This window comes from Oncorhynchus tshawytscha, linkage group LG19 (genome assembly GCF_018296145.1).
Source record: "Oncorhynchus tshawytscha isolate Ot180627B linkage group LG19, Otsh_v2.0, whole genome shotgun sequence".
Taxonomy (NCBI): Eukaryota; Metazoa; Chordata; class Actinopteri; order Salmoniformes; family Salmonidae; genus Oncorhynchus; species Oncorhynchus tshawytscha.
In genome coordinates, this window is record NC_056447.1 from 47,402,361 (window position 1) to 47,420,436 (window position 18,076).

At 42.7% G+C, this 18,076-nt stretch overlaps 1 protein-coding gene and 1 pseudogene across 5 annotated transcripts in view; both read left to right on the plus strand.

Annotated features, from left to right (window-relative positions):
* The window catches only part of kif21a (kinesin family member 21A), a 57,453-nt gene extending 52,430 nt beyond the window's left edge, over positions 1–5,023 (plus strand). For all 5 annotated transcript variants that reach the window (XM_042301763.1, XM_042301766.1, XM_042301764.1 and 2 more), the window contains 7 exons: positions 372–508; positions 614–788; positions 1,071–1,235; positions 1,532–1,649; positions 2,058–2,228; positions 2,633–2,832; positions 2,937–5,023. In XM_042301763.1, coding sequence (XP_042157697.1) covers positions 372–508; positions 614–788; positions 1,071–1,235; positions 1,532–1,649; positions 2,058–2,228; positions 2,633–2,832; positions 2,937–3,030 — 1,060 coding nt within the window. In that variant the 3' untranslated portion in view covers positions 3,031–5,023. The remainder of the gene's footprint in view (positions 1–371; positions 509–613; positions 789–1,070; positions 1,236–1,531; positions 1,650–2,057; positions 2,229–2,632; positions 2,833–2,936) is intronic.
* A 2,129-nt stretch (positions 5,024–7,152) lies between these two features.
* Positions 7,153–18,076, plus strand: part of LOC112219025 — a 76,967-nt pseudogene continuing 66,043 nt past the window's right edge.

Genomic DNA, 18,076 nt, shown 5'->3' on the forward strand with positions numbered 1-18,076 from the left:
AAGAACAAGAATTAAAGTTTCAAGTGAAAGTACTGTCACTAGTAGAAGGATTGTGTTGATAGGAAGAACAAAATGTTACTTTCAGCTCTATTGAACATCTCTGCCAGTTACGCCACCAACATCTACTTGTCTGCCCCGTGACTCAGGCAGTGTGATGTCCTTTCTATGGTTCCGTTCAGCTCTTGTTAGCCTGACCGTTCTTGTCACTTTGGAAACTTTGTTTTTTACTTTCATTTGCAGCATGTTGCTAACTGGCATGTAAATGTGTGCCTGCAGTGGTAGGCGGAAACCGGTTACCATTTTCTCTGACCCTGCTATTGACATCTCTCTGTGTGTCTGTGTGTGTGTGTGTGTGGTTTCTTCCTCTCTAGAGGGGTAATCAACCCAGTGCCCTCTTCAAAGGGCAGTCGGTCAGCAACACTACAGTGTGTCCACGTGGCTGAGGGTCACACTAAAGCGGTGTTGTGTGTCGACTCTACTGATGACCTCCTCTTCACCGGCTCCAAAGGTCAGTCTCTGTCCACTTCTCTTCCTCACTCACCTTCATCAGCGGATCACTTTAATTGATCACAGATCAATAATGTCTCATGTCTTGTTGTTGTTATCCTTCCAGACCGTACGTGTAAGGTGTGGAACCTGGTAACGGGTCAGGAGATCATGTCCCTGGCGGGTCACCACAACAATGTGGTGTCAGTCCGCTACAGCTCCAGCCTGGTCTTCACAGTCTCCACCTCCTACATCAAGGTCTGGGACATCCGAGACTCAGCCAAGTGCATCCGCACCCTCACGTGAGTGTTGAGAAACAGAAACAGTGTCAGCACCGTAAAGTCAACGCCATAAGAGGGTCAACACCATAACAATTTTGGGGGGGACAGGCTACACAATATGACATCTGTAGCACCAGTATATGATTAACTTGACTCAATCATAACACCAGTGCAAGTGTTACACCTGTTGTTAATAAAGACAATCTGGGATTAATTACTTGACGATCTACCTGCATCTACCTGGATTTGTAGGTCATTTGTCGGATAGAATGAAGTGTTTAACAGAATCATCATATTCTACAGGTCTTCTGGTCAGGTGACTCCTGGCGATGCCTGTGCGTCCAGCACCAACCGGACTGTCACCATCCCGGCAGGAGAGAACCAGATCAACCAGATTGCCCTCAACCCCAGCGGCTCTGTCCTGTACGCCGCCGCCGGCAACTCTGTCAGAGTCTGGGACGTAGGAAGGTACGCTATGGCACAGCATGGCAGTCATTTTGTCAGAGCCAAGTCCAGAAAAGGGCTCTGTCTGCAGAACAATTCTCTCTTTCTCACTACTATAATGTAGTAGGCCGTCTATCTTTGATACAGGCTTCTGCTTGTATTGAATGTCGATTCCCTTGCTGATCTGTGGTAGAGCTTGTACCTGTTCTCTCAGTGAGTGTTGTCATTCCAAGTTGTCTTTCTTGCAGGAACGCAATGCATCTCATCTCAGATTTGCTATCATATTAAATCCCAATATTCTCTCTCTCTCTCTTGGTCAGATTTGTATCTACAGGGAAGCTGACTGGTCACCTGGGTCCAGTCATGTGTCTGACTGTGGACCAGAGTGGGAACGGTCAGGATCTGGTCATCAGCGGCTCCAAGGACCATTACATCAAGGTGTGTGGGGCTGGGTTACGGTGTGTGTGTGGGGCTGGGTTACGGTGTGTGTGGGGCTGGGTTACGGTGTGTGTGTTACGGTGTGTGTGGGGCTGGGTTACGGTGTGTGTGGGGCTGGGTTACGGTGTGTGTGGGGCTGGGTTACGGTGTGTGTGAGGGTGGGTTCTATATTCATTGTAGAAAAGAAGTTAACACACACGATATTACATCTCTGAATTATTTATTGTGTTGACCTTTCAGTCAGAGACCATTTTCTGCATGTTGTTTCATGTTTGCATATGGATCGTGTTGGATTTTGTATTTGTTTTCTATGTAATACGAATTAATCTAGCTGATTCTCTGCTGTGACTTGAGTAGTGTTGTTTATGGGCTGTTTGACTAGTGCTGTTTATGGGCTGTCTGTTTCAGATGTTTGACGTGGCAGAGGGGGCCCTGGGTGCTATTGGCCCCACACACAACTTTGAGCCTCCCCACTACGATGGTATCGAGTCCCTGGTGGTGCAGGGGGACGTCCTCTTCAGTGGCTCCAGGGACAACGGCATTAAGAAGTGGGACTTGGCCCGCAAAGACCTACTGCAGGTAAGAGATACAGATTGATGTTTATTGGCATGCATCTTGCCCTGGAGCCAGAACTGAGAGATTTCTTCTAGATGGGCCAGCTGCAAAGTCAGAATTGGCTATTTGTACAAATGTATGCAAACTAAAATTAGTTTTCTTAATTTAGGGTTAGGTTTAAAATGGGAGATTATGACTTTGCCAGTCAGTGACTTCCAGGGAAAGATTCATGACAATAAATGCTAATCTGTGTAACAGAGGGAGAAGTGTCACTGACTATTTTGGTGAATCATGCTTTTGGGGAGGTGGTGCTTGAAGTGAGGAGCAGGTATTTTAAATGGAAAGTTATTTGATAAACACTGCTACCTGAAAACTAGTTGAATGGGAAACGGAGTCTGTATGTACTAAGTTGTCTGTATGTCTAACAGCTAGTGCCCAATGCCCACCGTGACTGGGTGTGTGCCCTGGGTGTGGTGCCTGGCTCTCCGGCCCTGCTGAGCGGCTGTAGAGGAGGGGTGCTCAAGCTTTGGCACACAGACACACTGGGGGCCCTGGGGGAACTCAAGGGCCACGAGAGCCCCATCAACGGCATCTCCACCAACAGCAGCCACCTCTTCACAGCATCTGAGTGAGTCACAGAACCACAAACACACACGCACGCACGCGCGCACACACAAGGGCCTGGATGCAGCCATTGCAGTGACACTGTTTTTCTGCTCTGTAATTTGTTAGTGATCGAACAGTGAAGATCTGGCGTGCCCGGGGCGGACTCGACAGCACCTTAGAGACAACGGCGGACACCACTGACGAGGTGGCCAATAACTGAACATGGCTGTGACCTCCCGTCGTGACCCTTAACCTTGGACGCTGCTGACTAGCACTTTTACCTCTGACCTTTCACCTTGGAAACCATGGAACCCCCCAGCCCCCACATATTGTAACCATGTAACTGTGCAAGCTCGCAGGATTGGAATCTTATCTCAGCATAAGTAGCTGTAGTCTTTCTCCAGAGTGAGAGAGATGTATCCTTAGGGAAATTTATCTAGTCTAACCTGCCTGGCAGTTGCACTGAGCATTGTGCAGAATAAATTCTCTGTTTGCTTGGTAGACATCTTTCCCTCTCAGCTCATATTAAGTATATAGTAAGCCCACAAGGGTCATATTTAGACACACACACATACATACATACATACATACATACATACATACATACATACATACATACATACATACATACATACATACATACATACATACATACATACATACATACATACATACATACATACATAGAGGCAGATTTTTAGGGTCTTTCTGGGCTGGGGGAGTTAATGAAGGCGAGTGGTGCGGAGAGGAGGAAAAGAGGATGGGTGGGCCACTGGGCTCTGTAGCTGGCCTACAAGACCTGGACCAGGTTCTCCAGTGGCACAGCAAAGGAACAGAAGCACTGTAAGCAGAACCACTGTCCCTCCTTATCTGATATCAATGTGGCTTTATGTCAACTGACAAATCACCGCACCCCCTTAAATCACCGCTTGGTTTAAATGTTATTTTGCTTTGAATTCAGCTCCCACTTATTGTAGCTGACCAAATTGTGAAACTTGTCTTGCACTTGTCAACCTGTCAACTGGATACACTAACTAACAATACTCTTGTAACCACTTGGAAAACGCCTTCAGTCAGTCACCTTCTGTCTGCTATCTTCGTCTTTACACGTAATCCTTACTGACTCTATGTGCAAATACAATGTCTCTTTGAGGATACACCGACTGTCTTCACTCACTCGTCCACTGCTCATAATTTATATCTATGTAGTAATGTACGATTCTCCTCTTATTAATGCTGTTACCACACCCTCCCTCTAAAAGTTGTGAACTAACCTAACGCCTGTGCTGCTAAGTTGTTTGCTCACCTTTGACCCATAGAGGTCTTCTGTTCTGGACCCCAGGTGAGGTCCACATGGTAACCGTAGTTACGTACTGTATATAATAATGTAAAGTGTGAGGAGGAGAGGAGCCGTTTACCTGTGCCTGTACTGTAAGCCTCCTATCCTGGTCCTGGAAGTCCCCTGTGTGTGGTGGTTGTATCCTGTGTGCCAGTTTTACTGCACATTACAACTGCCATATCTGTGATTGCTGTGAGCCAGGGATGGGGTCAATACCATTTCAATTCCAGTCAATTCAGAAAGTAACACAAATTAGAGATGGAATTTTTGTGTACTTCCTACATTTACTAGATTTGAAATGGAATTGACCCCAACTATGGTGTAAGCTGAACTGTCAAATAATGAATTGTATCTGCTGTCTGCTGGGACTATTGAATGTTAAAGGACAAGTAGCAGCAGCCAGCAGCACATGATCTATATGTTAACAGTATTGTATGATGAAATCAACTGAAGGTTAGCATTGTTGATCACCAAAACTCGCTCCACAAGGGAAACTGAGGACCATAGTTCGGAGACGGTGTTCTAACAGCACTCTTAATGCTTTTGAACAGAGCCTTTCTCCCTGACCCTGTGTCAGCCTGTTATGTTTCCTGGTCTGCGTCTGAAATTGCACCCTATTTCCTATATAGTGCACTACTTTTGTACATAGCACTATGGACCCTGGTCAAAAGCTAGTGCATTATATAGGGAATAGGGTGCAATTTCAGATGCAGCCCTGATTCTCTTGTTCTGTTAAACTGTATGTATTAAAACCAATCCTGGGTTCCCCTCTGGGGTTTAACTGTAGATGGCCCTCCCCAAAATGTCTGACTCCGTACTGTAGCAGTTCTGATGTCAGATGCCTGGTGAAATAAATGTCATCCTTCAAAAACCACCCTATGTGTGGACATCTTGGTCTGTTTATTTTGAGGGAGGGTAAGGGGAGAGCACTGATGAAGAAGTGCACTACAGGGATTGGAGCTATAGTACTCACTGATCTACGAACCTGATTGGATAAGTGAAAGTAAGGTTTTCACCTCATTGCATTCACCTACGTTAAAAAGCTATGCTTACTGGAAGGGCGCAGGGTTTCAAAATAGCATTTTATTTTCAAAATACTAGCCAGATGTATCCTCTAGATGGCAGTAGTGCAACTTGTAATTAATCAACAAGCAAGGCACAGAATGGCTAGCTGTACATTGTAATGACCTCATTGCTTACAATACAATGTTGGAACACAAACATCCAAGTGAAAACTGTTATTTACTTGTAACTCGTCAGGAAAACCAGAACCAAATCTCAAGACTATTTTCAAAATGACTATTGTCATAAAATAATCTCTACTGAACTAGATCAATATTGCTGCACGTAAGGGCTAGTTTCTCAGAGACAGATAAGGCTAGTCCTGAACTCAATGAAAAAACGGCCCTAAATGTTTTAGGCATGTTTAACTGGTTGTATTTGTGATGATATGACATTCAATTTCAGGGTGTAGGTGAATATTTTAGAACTACAGAGTAAAGCAAAGGTCTCTGAATTGCCAGTTCCGTGTCTTCAGTTTGTAGTATGCCCTTTGCAATAGAAATTGTACCGTAAATTATTTAACAGCTGTGATTTTGCTCATGATGATTTTATCGCAGAGAATATTGTTTGATTTTCAGAATAGAACACATTGGTAGCCTACGTGTGTGTTGACAATTGAATTTCTGGTAAAACAAAAATAAGATAATAAATTAGTTATAGACTTAGGAATTAATACATGTTATAACCAATAGTTACTAGACAAAGTGTATAATGTTTTCAATTGAATGATCTGTAGAGTGACTATATTTTTTTGTTGAAACGATAGCTTTCTTACCCTACAGTATTGATATAGCATGTTGACTTAAGTGCATAATGCCCTTCAGAACCATGGGCATAGGCGATAGGGGAGTTCTCAAATTCAGCACCGCAGAACATCGGATAGCGACTAGCTGCAGCCCCATCCCTTGTGTCGGGAATGACCTTGGCCCAAAACACAAACTCCAGATTATGGCTTTAAAGTAATAAACCCATTGAACGTGTTTTAATGTAAATGGCAGATTGGATCAAGCAATTCTGTCTCAGGATATAAAAGATCAAGACCCTGGGCTTCAGCAACTGCGCCTGAAGATAAGACGTTTTGGCAATTAATCAGCAATTGGGCACACTGATTAAAACGCTAATTTAAGACTAAACTATAATCTAATTTGACGCAGGTGTTCCTATTTCAGCTCACTGTGCTGCTGTGTCTGGTTGAGAAATCAGTCACTTGTTAATTGAGCGATTTGCTCAGGTGGTCTCTTCTCACCTGGCTTTGGTGCGCCTGTCTTTCTCACTTTCATCGCTGTCAAAACCCAAGCAAGCGGATAACTGTGTGTGCTGGCGTGCAATATGATTTAATCAACCTGCTATACTATGTTGAGATGAAACCAGGTGGACACTCAATGTCTTGACAGCAAATTGTTTTATTTGGAAAGGTCCAGAGAGTGGCAATGAAAACCAGGTGGCCCATGATGCCCTTGTAGTGTCAAAGAAATGTGTTCCTCGAGGATTTCTTTCTTTGTAATGTATTATCATACAGTAGATACTTTCAAAGCATTATCAGGCTACAAATCCTTATGTTAATTTATGCAATAAAGCATTTGCAATGGCTGCCTAAAAACATTAGCACAGTAGCCTTTAGGCCCCCTATAATGTGTTATCTTTTTTATTTTTCAAATTGTATTTCTGCAAGTGTTTAGGCAGACCTTGTGAGCTTCCCACCCTCCGCACTATCACCCATATAATAGGCTAGTACCTCGTTCTCAGCTCTGCATCCTAGAATGAGATGAATCTTTCAACAGTCACACATAACGCTGGGCTGTTGTGGGCAACACTCCTCTCGCTTCCTCATGCAACCGCGACCCTAAGCACCGCACCGTTTTAACGGTTGCTTCCTTCTTTTATACGACCGAAAAAGGACTGTTTTAACGGGAGATTTCGAGGATGAGTAGCTTTATGAATATGGCGTGTATTGGAGACTTTGACCCGTTCACCGCTGCCATTCCCGCCACCAAAGTTGAGCTCACTGTGTCGTGTCGGTAAGTAGGCTAGATGGGCTCTTTCAGCATTCCTTCACATTGCTATTAAGTGGAATCGGAATGCTTGCAGTTTAAGACTATAGAGAACGGTGCTTATGATGATTGGCGTACTGCAAAATATAAATAGTTTAGTGTCTGAAATTAGTCAAATTTTCAATACATTTCCATCAAGCATTCTAGCACTAACAATTCATTTTATGTGGCCAGAAAACAAACGTCTGTTAATCATTAACCAAATGATAAACATTTCAATATATCTGTCAGTTTGACCATTATCATTATTGCTTTATAGGTTTATCAATCAAGGTAACATTTGAGGAATGTTTAAATCAAGTTTATGACCGTAGAACAACGTGGTTTTTAGTGTTTCCTATCGTGAAAGCTCTCGGGCTTCCCTTTGGGCTCCAATTAACTAAACAAACCGCCGTCCAGAAAATGGATGATGCAACTGAGATAATTTATGGATGCTTTAACTGCATCTCCCCGGAGAGATGTGACTTCCAGTCAGATACAAGTACAACTGGAGCCGCATCTGGCTGGCTCCATGTTGCGTAAGAGCCACGCGCCTCCTTCAGCCCGGGGTCCTCGCGGAGTTCCTTCTACCAGAATGAGGTGATGCTTCGGCGGCTGGTTGGTCACACGGTCAGTCACAAGACTCACTGTGGACATCATTTAACATACACACACACACACGGGGATTCTCTGAGTGGGAGTGGCTGCACCGTGCACCTGCACCGAGACTGTCTCTGTCCACTCATGTGGTGTTGAACTTCCGAATTCGGATTCACATTCTGTCGCTTTCCGCTTCAATGGTGCTGAATAGCAGATCGCCATTACAGCTTGTTTCTTTAAGCCAAACTGACCTTTTATTTTGCCTATGTTTATTCTTGTGGCGGTGTATAGAATGGATAAATAGCCTACGTAGTTATGAGGTTGTTTTGGATGTATTTTTAAAGGGAATGCGGTTGCTATGCTCTTTGTGGTGACTTAATTGAGAGGGGTTGTAAATTGTGATACTGTCTATTTTCTATGTATGTTGAAGTGCATACTGTATGACATTGTTTACAGTCACATAAGATGGTTTAAAGCTGGGTCTGAATGATGATGATGATAGTTCTCAGGACTCCTATGACCAGCCCTTAAAGTTTTGACATAGAATGGTAATGGGTTAAGTCCTTCAAGGGGACCTTTCAGTCAATTAACCCGCAATCATCAACATGCCATGCAGTGTAGTAAAGCAGAACAGAGAATGGATACATTGATTAGTTCAGACGCAATTACTGTAAGACGTCAATGTACTGACATGCATGTGTAACTGATAGATGCGCACACACACACACACACACATGCACACTACATGTTTTTAAATGTATGTAAATTGTAAAGTATGTTGTCTGTAATGCCTTTTTCGTTATGTGTAGGACCCCAGTAATAATAGCAGACGCCATTGGGGATCCTAATCAAATAAAAATCTGAAACATATCTCCAATCTGCTGCCACAGCAGCCAACCCTGGCAAGTGACAATCATGATTTTGGCTGCATTCCACACAGCACCCTATTTCCTATGTACCGTTTACCAGGGCCCATAGCGTGCCATTTGGGACACAGACTTATAGTTTATTCATGAGGGACTATCACCCTTGATCACCATCGCCCAGTAATATAGTTTGCGTCGTGTGTCTAGATATGTGCTCAAGAGGCTTGCGGCTTCAGGGCCTTAAGGATCAAAAGAGCTTTGATTCTTTATTATGAAATGTTTCATAAGAAGTGGCACATGCCCCCTCTGATGTATCCACTTGTACACTGAAAATACTATTTAAAAATACAAAGATATAGCCTAGTTTCCTTTATGCATAATTCATTCAAATATGTCAGTCAGTGTCCTTTCAAAAAAAGGAGGTGCATGATGTCTCTAAGAGAGATTTCTGTTTTGAAAGTGTCCACTTGAGAAAGTGTGAGCCTAGATTGGGATGCTGTCATCTGGATGGTCTGAGCTGCAGGAGGGAGACAGTCTTATTATGGGAGACCTTTGGGCAGACAAGAAGCAGAAAGGGTATGAAAGGGTATCCTATTGAAGAATTGACATGTTGTGATGTGGCTGTATTGAGCAGGGATCCCAACCTTCAGGGACTTTAGATCCTCGTGGAGCTGCTGGGTCAATATGTCACCATAGGTAGGAATGAATGAATGGAGACACTTCCTGTCTCCTAATCTATGCGTACTGTGAATTTCTCTCTGTACAGAGTACACCTACAATTTAGAAGCAGCACTATTCTACAGTGCTCATTTTGATAGTTGGTGAAGATTTAGAAAGGAGCAGTTTTTCTATGTCTCATCAAATCAGGTTGCCTCAGAGTAGGCTCTGACAGCGAGAGTCTTGTGAATAAGGCCTACTAAAGGTTTAACTGTTCAGTGTGTGGTTTACTCTTTACATGTGAGCATTATTGGAATCATACATTGACTCTTGGGGGTGAGATATCAATATTGACGTCAGTATCTGACAATTGTGGGAGGGCCCACATTGCTATTTCAATTCTTAGCTTGATTCCTGATAGGCCTGTATATAAGACCCAAGTGCTGACTGTGTGAAGTAACAATGTTTATTGTAACAGGGGCAGGCAAATGGCAGGTCAAGGCAGGCAGGGATCGATAATCCAGAGTAGAGGCCAAGGTACAAAACGGCAGGCAGGCTCAGGTCAGGCAGAGGTCGAGGCCAAGGTCAAAAACCAGGAGGCCGAGAAAAAGAGACTGGGGAAAAACAGGAGCAGAGACAAAAAGCTGGTTGACTTGGACAAACAAGACACTGGAGCCAAGAGAATCCCAATACCACGGGAACCTGCAGAGACTTAACCAGCAGGAACTGGATCGTCTCGTTGTGGTTCCCCGACACTCGTAGGTTGACAGGGGTGGTCTGGTGCGTGACCCAGCCAATAGAGCGCCCGTCCAGCGCTCTAACTCCCATGGGAATGGAGAGGGGTTGACTACCTCGGACGCCAGTTTAATAGCCATGAGACTCATATCGCCTCCGAGTCGATGAGTACCAGGAGAGACTTGAACTGGTCGCCCCACAGCAGGGTGGCATGGAGTGTACTCACTCCAACAAATGAGATATGTCTCTTGAAGGGGTGATGGCGTTGCTACCAGCCGGGTTACAGAGGGGCTGGGAGGTTACCGTCGTGGTCGTGTGCCTAGTAGGCAACCCACAGAATTTCTCACGCAATGCATCCAATGCTAGGTCATGATGTTCTGCCACGGCCTGGAACCCTTCCATCAGACCGCGAGGCAACTCCTCATGCCTACCAATGGTGGCTCCTTGGGAGGAGATGGCGTTGCGGAGGTGGTCCAAGTCTGCTGGGTCAGTCATGGCCAGTTTGTACTATCAGGAATCAAGGTAAGACCCAAGTGTAGACTGTGTGAAGTAACAATGTTTATTGTAACAACAGGGGCAGGCAAACGACAGGTTAAGGCAGGCAGGGGTCGATAATCCAGAGTAGGGCCAAGGTACAGGACGGCAGACAGGCAGAGGGCGAGGCCAAGGTTAAAAAAAAACAGGAGGACGAGAAAAAGAGAAGATTGGGGGAAAACCAGGAGCAGAGACAAAACGCTGGTTGACTTGAACAAACTGGCACAGACAGACAGAAAACACAGGTATAAATACCCAGAGGATAAGTGGGGAAGATGGGTGACACCTGGAGGGGGTGGAGACAAGCACAAGGACAGGTGAAACAGATCAGTGTGTGACAAGGCCCTGATTTGTCATAGAGGTGCCCAGGTCCCCTAGTCTTGTTGCAATTTGCCAGTGAGCTAATAGACCTGAGCAAAACATTAACACTGCCGGATGTAATGTAAAGGCCACAAAAGGTTAAATGGTACAAGACCCAGAGCATAGAGGCTCCAGGGGCCTAAATCACACAAGAGCTGGATCATAGAATCTTAATTTGATCACCCTGTTGCAGGAGCTGTCCTGCAGTTTTTGGGATGTTGTGTTGTAGATGTGGTAGTTGGGTAGGGGCCTGAGGGCACACAGCTAGTGTGTTGGGAAATCTGTTATGAATGTATTGTAATTGTTTGGGGATGCATAATAAACCCCAGGAAGAGTAGCTGCTGCCTTGGCAGAAACTAATGGGGATGCATAATAAACCCCAGGAAGAGTTGCTGCTACCTTGGCAGAAACTAATGGGGATGCATAATAAACCCCAGGAAGAGTAGCTGCTGCCTTGGCAGAAACTAATGGGGATGCATAATAAACCCCAGGAAGAGTAGCTGCTACCTTGGCAGAAACTAATGGGGATGCATAATAAACCCCAGGAAGAGTAGCTGCTGCCTTGGCAGGAACTAATGGGGATGCATAATAAACCCCAGGAAGAGTAGCTGCTGCCTTGGCAGGAACTAATGGGGATGCATAATAAACCCCAGGAAGAGTAGCTGCTGCCTTGGCAGAAACTAATGGGGATGCATAATAAACCCCAGGAAGAGTAGCTGCTGCCTTGGCAGAAACTAATGGGGATGCATAATAAACCCCAGGAAGAGTAGCTGCTGCCTTGGCAGGAAACTAATGGGGATGCATAATAAACCCCAGGAAGAGTAGCTGCTGCCTTGGCAGAAACTAATGGGGATGCATAATAAACCCCAGGAAGAGTAGCTGCTGCCTTGGCAGAAACTAATGGGGATGCATAATAAACCCCAGGAAGAGTAGCTGCTACCTTGGCAGAAACTAATGGGGATGCATAATAAACCCCAGGAAGAGTAGCTGATGCCTTGGCAGAAACTAATGGGGATGCATAATAAACCCCAGGAAGAGTAGCTGATGCCTTGGCAGAAACTAATGGGGATGCATAATAAACCCCAGGAAGAGTAGCTGCTGCCTTGGCAGGAACTAATGGGGATGCATAATAAACCCCAGGAAGAGTAGCTGCTGCCTTGGCAGAAACTAATGGGGATGCATAATAAACCCCAGGAAGAGTAGCTGCTGCCTTGGCAGAAACTAATGGGGATGCATAATAAACCCCAGGAAGAGTAGCTGCTACCTTGGCAGAAACTAATGGGGATGCATAATAAACCCCAGGAAGAGTAGCTGCTGCCTTGGCAGAAACTAATGGGGATGCATAATAAACCCCAGGAAGAGTAGCTGATGCCTTGGCAGAAACTAATGGGGATGCATAATAAACCCCAGGAAGAGTAGCTGCTGCCTTGGCAGGAACTAATGGGGATGCATAATAAACCACAGGAAGAGTAGCTGCTGCCTTGGCAGGAACTAATGGGGATGCATAATAAACCACAGGAAGAGTAGCTGCTGCCTTGGCAGGAACTAATGGTGATCCATAATAAATACAAATACTCACACCACTCCCAGATAGTCCTAACAAAATTTGCAAAGAAGGCATTGTTTCTTTTTGACCATTTTAATTGAAAACAATCACAGTAAGATACTTAATTGTTACCCAGAAATGATTTGATATTGAGATAATGGCTGCATTGGACCTTCCATTTATGTTATAGTTCATACAATAGTTCACATTTCTTGTTGCTGCAGGATTACTTACTTGTTGTGAGAAAATGATCAAATTAAGATCCCTCATCTGTAGGACAGATGCAGAGAAAGATGATGGTGGTTTCCAGGGTAACAGTAGCAGGACTATAAAGTTAGGTGCGTGGCACGGGGGCCAGAATCCCTGCCCCAAGGGGGTCACACTTAGTGACTAGGTTAATTAGCTTTTCAAAAGTGCCATTTGGTCTCATTAAGGCCCCACAAGCCTTGTGATTATAACTATTTACTTGAGAGAAAGGACAGCTGGCTGTTTCTGTCTGTCTTCAACTTGCTCCCCAAATTGCATTGTGCAAGTTTTACAAAATAATTTCCAGAAAACTCCTTGAGCAGTGTGCTATTGTCAGCGGTGTATAGGTGAGGACTGAATCAAGCGCAGGAAACAGAATGGGGTAAAAAATAACGTAGTTTACTCGGGGAAAATAAACAGTACAATAAATCCACGTAGGGATAACAAACCTTAAACCGCAAGACTAACACATGACAGAAACAATCAAGCACAACACATACTGGGAACCAGAGGGTTAAATAGGGAAATAATAATAACTTAATGGGAACCAGGTGTGTACAATCAAGACATAACAAATGGAAACAGAAACATGGATCGGTAGCAGCTAGAAAGCCGGTGACGACGAGCGCCGAACGCGGCCCGAACAAAGAGAGGCACCAACTTCGGTGGAAGTCGTGACAGCTATACAGTGCCGTGAGAAGGTATTCACGTCTTGACTTTGTCCGCATTTTGTTGTGTTACAGCCTGAATTTAAAATGTTTTTCTAAATGTTTACAAATGAATTAATAATTACAAGCTGAAATATCTTGAGTCAATAAGTAATTAACATAATTTTTGAATGACTAACTCATCGCTGTACCCCACACATACACTTGTCTGTAAGGTCCCTCAGTCAAGTAGTGAATTTCAAACACAGATTCAGCTACAAAGACCAGGGAGATTTTACCCATCTACCAATAGGGGCATCTATTGGTAGAAGGGTAAATATAATAAAGCAGACATTGAATATCCCTTTGAGCATGGTGAAGTTATTAATTACACTTTAGATGGTGTATCAATACACCCAGTCACTACAAAGAGATAGGCGTCCTTCCTAACTCAGTTGCCAGAGAAGAAGGAAACCACTCGGGGATTTTACCATGAGGCCAAGGGTGACTTTAAAACAGTTACAGAGTTTAATGGCTGTGATAGGAGAAAACTGAGGATGGATCAACAACATTGTAGTGACTCCACAATACTTACCTAATTGACAGCGTGAAAAGAATGAAGCCTGTCCAGAATAAAAAATATTACAAAACATCTATCCTGTTTGCAACAAGGCACTAATACTGCAAAACATTTGGCAAAGCAATTCACTTTTTGTTTTGAATACAAAGTGTTATATTTGGAGCAAATCCAATACAACACATTACTGAGTACCACTCTCCACATTTTCAGCCACAGTGGTGGCTGCATTATGTTATGGGTATGCTCTTAATTGTTATTAAGAACTGGGGATTATGCACAGGATTAAGCACAGTGTTCTAGTTTTGTAGTTCTGGTCTTCTAGTTCTCCTGTTTTAGTTCTAGTGCTCTAGTTCTAGTTCTCTAGTTCTAGTGTTCTAGTTCTAGTGTTCTAGTTCTAGTGCTCTAGTTCAAGTGTTCTATTTCTAGTGTTCTAGTCTTCTTGCCCTAGTGTTGTAGTTCTTTTGATCTAGTTCTAGTGCTCTAGTTCGAGTGTTCTAGTTCTAGTGCGGTAGTTCTAATGTTCTAGTTCGGGTGTTCTAGTTTTCTAGCTTTTGTATTCTAGTTCTAGTAAACAATTTCTAGTGCCCTAGTTCCAGAGCTCAAGTTCTCGTGTTCAAGTTCTAGTGCTCAAATTCTTTTGTTCTAGTTCTAGTGTTCTAGTTCTAGTGTTCTGGTTCTAGTGTTCTAGTTATTGTGCCCTAGTTCTAGTGTTCTTGTTCTAGTGCTCTAGATCTAGTGTTCTAGTTCTAGTGCTCTAGTACCTGTGTTCTAGTTCTAGTGTTATATTTCTAGTTTTCTAGTGTTCTAGTTCTAGGGTTCTAGTTCTACTGCTTTAGTTATAGTGTTCCAGTGTTCTAGTTCTATTATTCTACTAGTTATTGTGCCCTAGTTCTAGTGTTCTTGTTCTAGTTCTCTAGATCTAGTGTTCTAGTTCTAGTTTTCTAGTGTTCTAGTTCTTGTGTTTTAGTTCTAGTTTTCTAGCTCTAGTTCAAGTGTTCTAGTGCTCTAGTTCAGGTGGTCCGGTGTTCTAGTTCTAGTGCTCTAGTTCTAGTGTTCTAGTGTTCTAGTTCTAGATCTAGTGTTTTAGTTCTAGTGCTCTAGTTTTTGTGTTATAGTGCTCTAGTTCAAGTGTCCTAGTGCTCTAGTTCTAGTGTTCTAGTTCTAGTGTTCTATTTGTCTTTTTCTAGTGCTCTAGTTTCAGTGTTCTAGTTCTCATGCTCTGGTTCTAGTGTTGTAGTTCTAGTGCTCTAGTACCTGTGTTCCAGTTTAAGTGTTATATTTCTAGATTTCTGCATTATGTTATGGGTATGCTCTTAATTGTTATTAAGAACTGGGGATTATGCACAGGATTAAGCACAGTGTTCTAGTTTTGTAGTTCTGGTCTTCTAGTTCTCCTGTTTTAGTTCTAGTGCTCTAGTTCTAGTTCTCTAGTTCTAGTGTTCTAGTTCTAGTGTTCTAGTTCAAGTGTTCTATTTCTAGTGTTCTAGTCTTCTTGCCCTAGTGTTGTAGTTCTTTTGATCTAGTTCTAGTGCTCTAGTTCGAGTGTTCTAGTTCTAGTGCGGTAGTTCTAATGTTCTAGTTCGGGTGTTCTAGTTTTCTAGCTTTTGTATTCTAGTTCTAGTAGTGCCCTAGTTCCAGAGTTCAAGTTCTCGTGTTCAAGTTCTAGTGCTCAAATTCTTTTGTTCTAGTTCTAGTGTTCTAGTTCTAGTGTTCTGGTTCTAGTGTTCTAGTTATTGTGCCCTAGTTCTAGTGTTCTTGTTCTAGTGCTCTAGATCTAGTGTTCTAGTTCTAGTGCTCTAGTACCTGTGTTCTAGTTCTAGTGTTATATTTCTAGTTTTCTAGTGTTCTAGTTCTAGGGTTCTAGTTCTACTGCTTTAGTTATAGTGTTCCAGTGTTCTAGTTCTATTATTCTACTAGTTATTGTGCCCTAGTTCTAGTGTTCTTGTTCTAGTTCTCTAGATCTAGTGTTCTAGTTCTAGTGTTCTAGTTCTAGTTTTCTAGTGTTCTAGTTCTTGTGTTTTAGTTCTAGTTTTCTAGCTCTAGTTCAAGTGTTCTAGTGCTCTAGTTCAGGTGGTCCGGTGTTCTAGTTCTAGTGCTCTAGTTCTAGTGTTCTAGTGTTCTAGTTCTAGATCTAGTGTTTTAGTTCTAGTGCTCTAGTTTTTGTGTTATAGTGCTCTAGTTCAAGTGTCCTAGTGCTCTAGTTCTAGTGTTCTAGTTCTAGTGTTCTATTTGTCTTTTTCTAGTGCTCTAGTTTCAGTGTTCTAGTTCTCATGCTCTGGTTCTAGTGTTGTAGTTCTAGTGCTCTAGTACCTGTGTTCCAGTTTAAGTGTTATATTTCTAGATTTCTGCATTATGTTATGGGTATGCTCTTAATTGTTATTAAGAACTGGGGATTATGCACAGGATTAAGCACAGTGTTCTAGTTTTGTAGTTCTGGTCTTCTAGTTCTCCTGTTTTAGTTCTAGTGCTCTAGTTCTAGTTCTCTAGTTCTAGTGTTCTAGTTCAAGTGTTCTATTTCTAGTGTTCTAGTCTTCTTGCCCTAGTGTTGTAGTTCTTTTGATCTAGTTCTAGTGCTCTAGTTCGAGTGTTCTAGTTCTAGTGCGGTAGTTCTAATGTTCTAGTTCGGGTGTTCTAGTTTTCTAGCTTTTGTATTCTAGTTCTAGTAAACAATTTCTAGTGCCCTAGTTCCAGAGCTCAAGTTCTCGTGTTCAAGTTCTAGTGCTCAAATTCTTTTGTTCTAGTTCTAGTGTTCTAGTTCTAGTGTTCTGGTTCTAGTGTTATATTTCCTGTGCTCTTATTCTTGTGTTCCAGTTTTCTAGTTCTAGTGTTCTGGTTCTAGTGTTCTAGTTATTGTGCCCTAGTTCTAGTGTTCTTGTTCTAGTGCTCTAGATCTAGTGTTCTAGTTCTAGTGCTCTAGTACCTGTGTTCTAGTTCTAGTGTTATATTTCTAGTTTTCTAGTGTTCTAGTTCTAGGGTTCTAGTTCTACTGCTTTAGTTATAGTGTTCCAGTGTTCTAGTTCTATTATTCTACTAGTTATTGTGTTCTAGTTCTAGTGTTCTTGTTCTAGTTCTCTAGATCTAGTGTTCTAGTTCTAGTGTTCTAGTTCTAGTTTTCTAGTGTTCTAGTTCTTGTGTTTTAGTTCTAGTTTTCTAGCTCTAGTTCAAGTGTTCTAGTGCTCTAGTTCAGATGGTCCGGTGTTCTAGTTCTAGTGCTCTAGTTCTAGTGTTCTAGTGTTCTAGTTCTAGTGTGTTCTAGTGTTCTAGTGTTCTAGTTCTAGATCTAGTGTTTTAGTTCTAGTGCTCTAGTTTTTGTGTTATAGTGCTCTAGTTCAAGTGTCCTAGTGCTCTAGTTCTAGTGTTCTAGTTCTAGTGTTCTATTTGTCTTTTTCTAGTGCTCTAGTTTCAGTGTTCTAGTTCTCATGCTCTGGTTCTAGTGTTGTAGTTCTAGTGCTCTAGTACCTGTGTTCCAGTTTAAGTGTTATATTTCTAGATTTCTAGTGTTCTAGTTCTAGGGTTCTAGTTTTACTGCTTTAGTTCTAGTGTTCTAGTTCCAGTGCTGTAGTTCTAGTGTTCTAGTTCTAGTGCTCTAGTTATAGTTTTTTAGTTGTGGTGTTCTAGTTTTCTAGCTTTAGTGTTCTAGTTCTTGTAACCTCGTTCTAGTGCACTAGTTCTAGAGCTCAAGTTCTTGTGTTCAAGTTCTAGTGCTCTAATTCTTTTATTCTAGTTCTAGTGTTCTAGTTCTTGTGTTATAGTTTTCTAGTTATAGTGTTCTTGTTCTATATTTTTTGTTCTAGTGCCCAATTTCTAGTGTTCTAGTTCTAGTGCACTAATTCTAGTGTTCTAGTTCTAGTGTTCTAGTTCTAGTGTTCTAGATCTTGTGTTTTAGTTGTAGTTCTCTAGCTATAGTTCAAGTGTTCTAGTGCTCTAGTTCTAGTGTTCCGGTGTTCTAGTTCTAGTGCTCTAATTCTAGTGTTCTAGTTTTCTAGTTCTAGTGTTATAGTTCAAGTGTTCTAGTTATTGTACCCTAGTTCTAGTCTTCTAGATCCAGGGCACTATATCTAGTG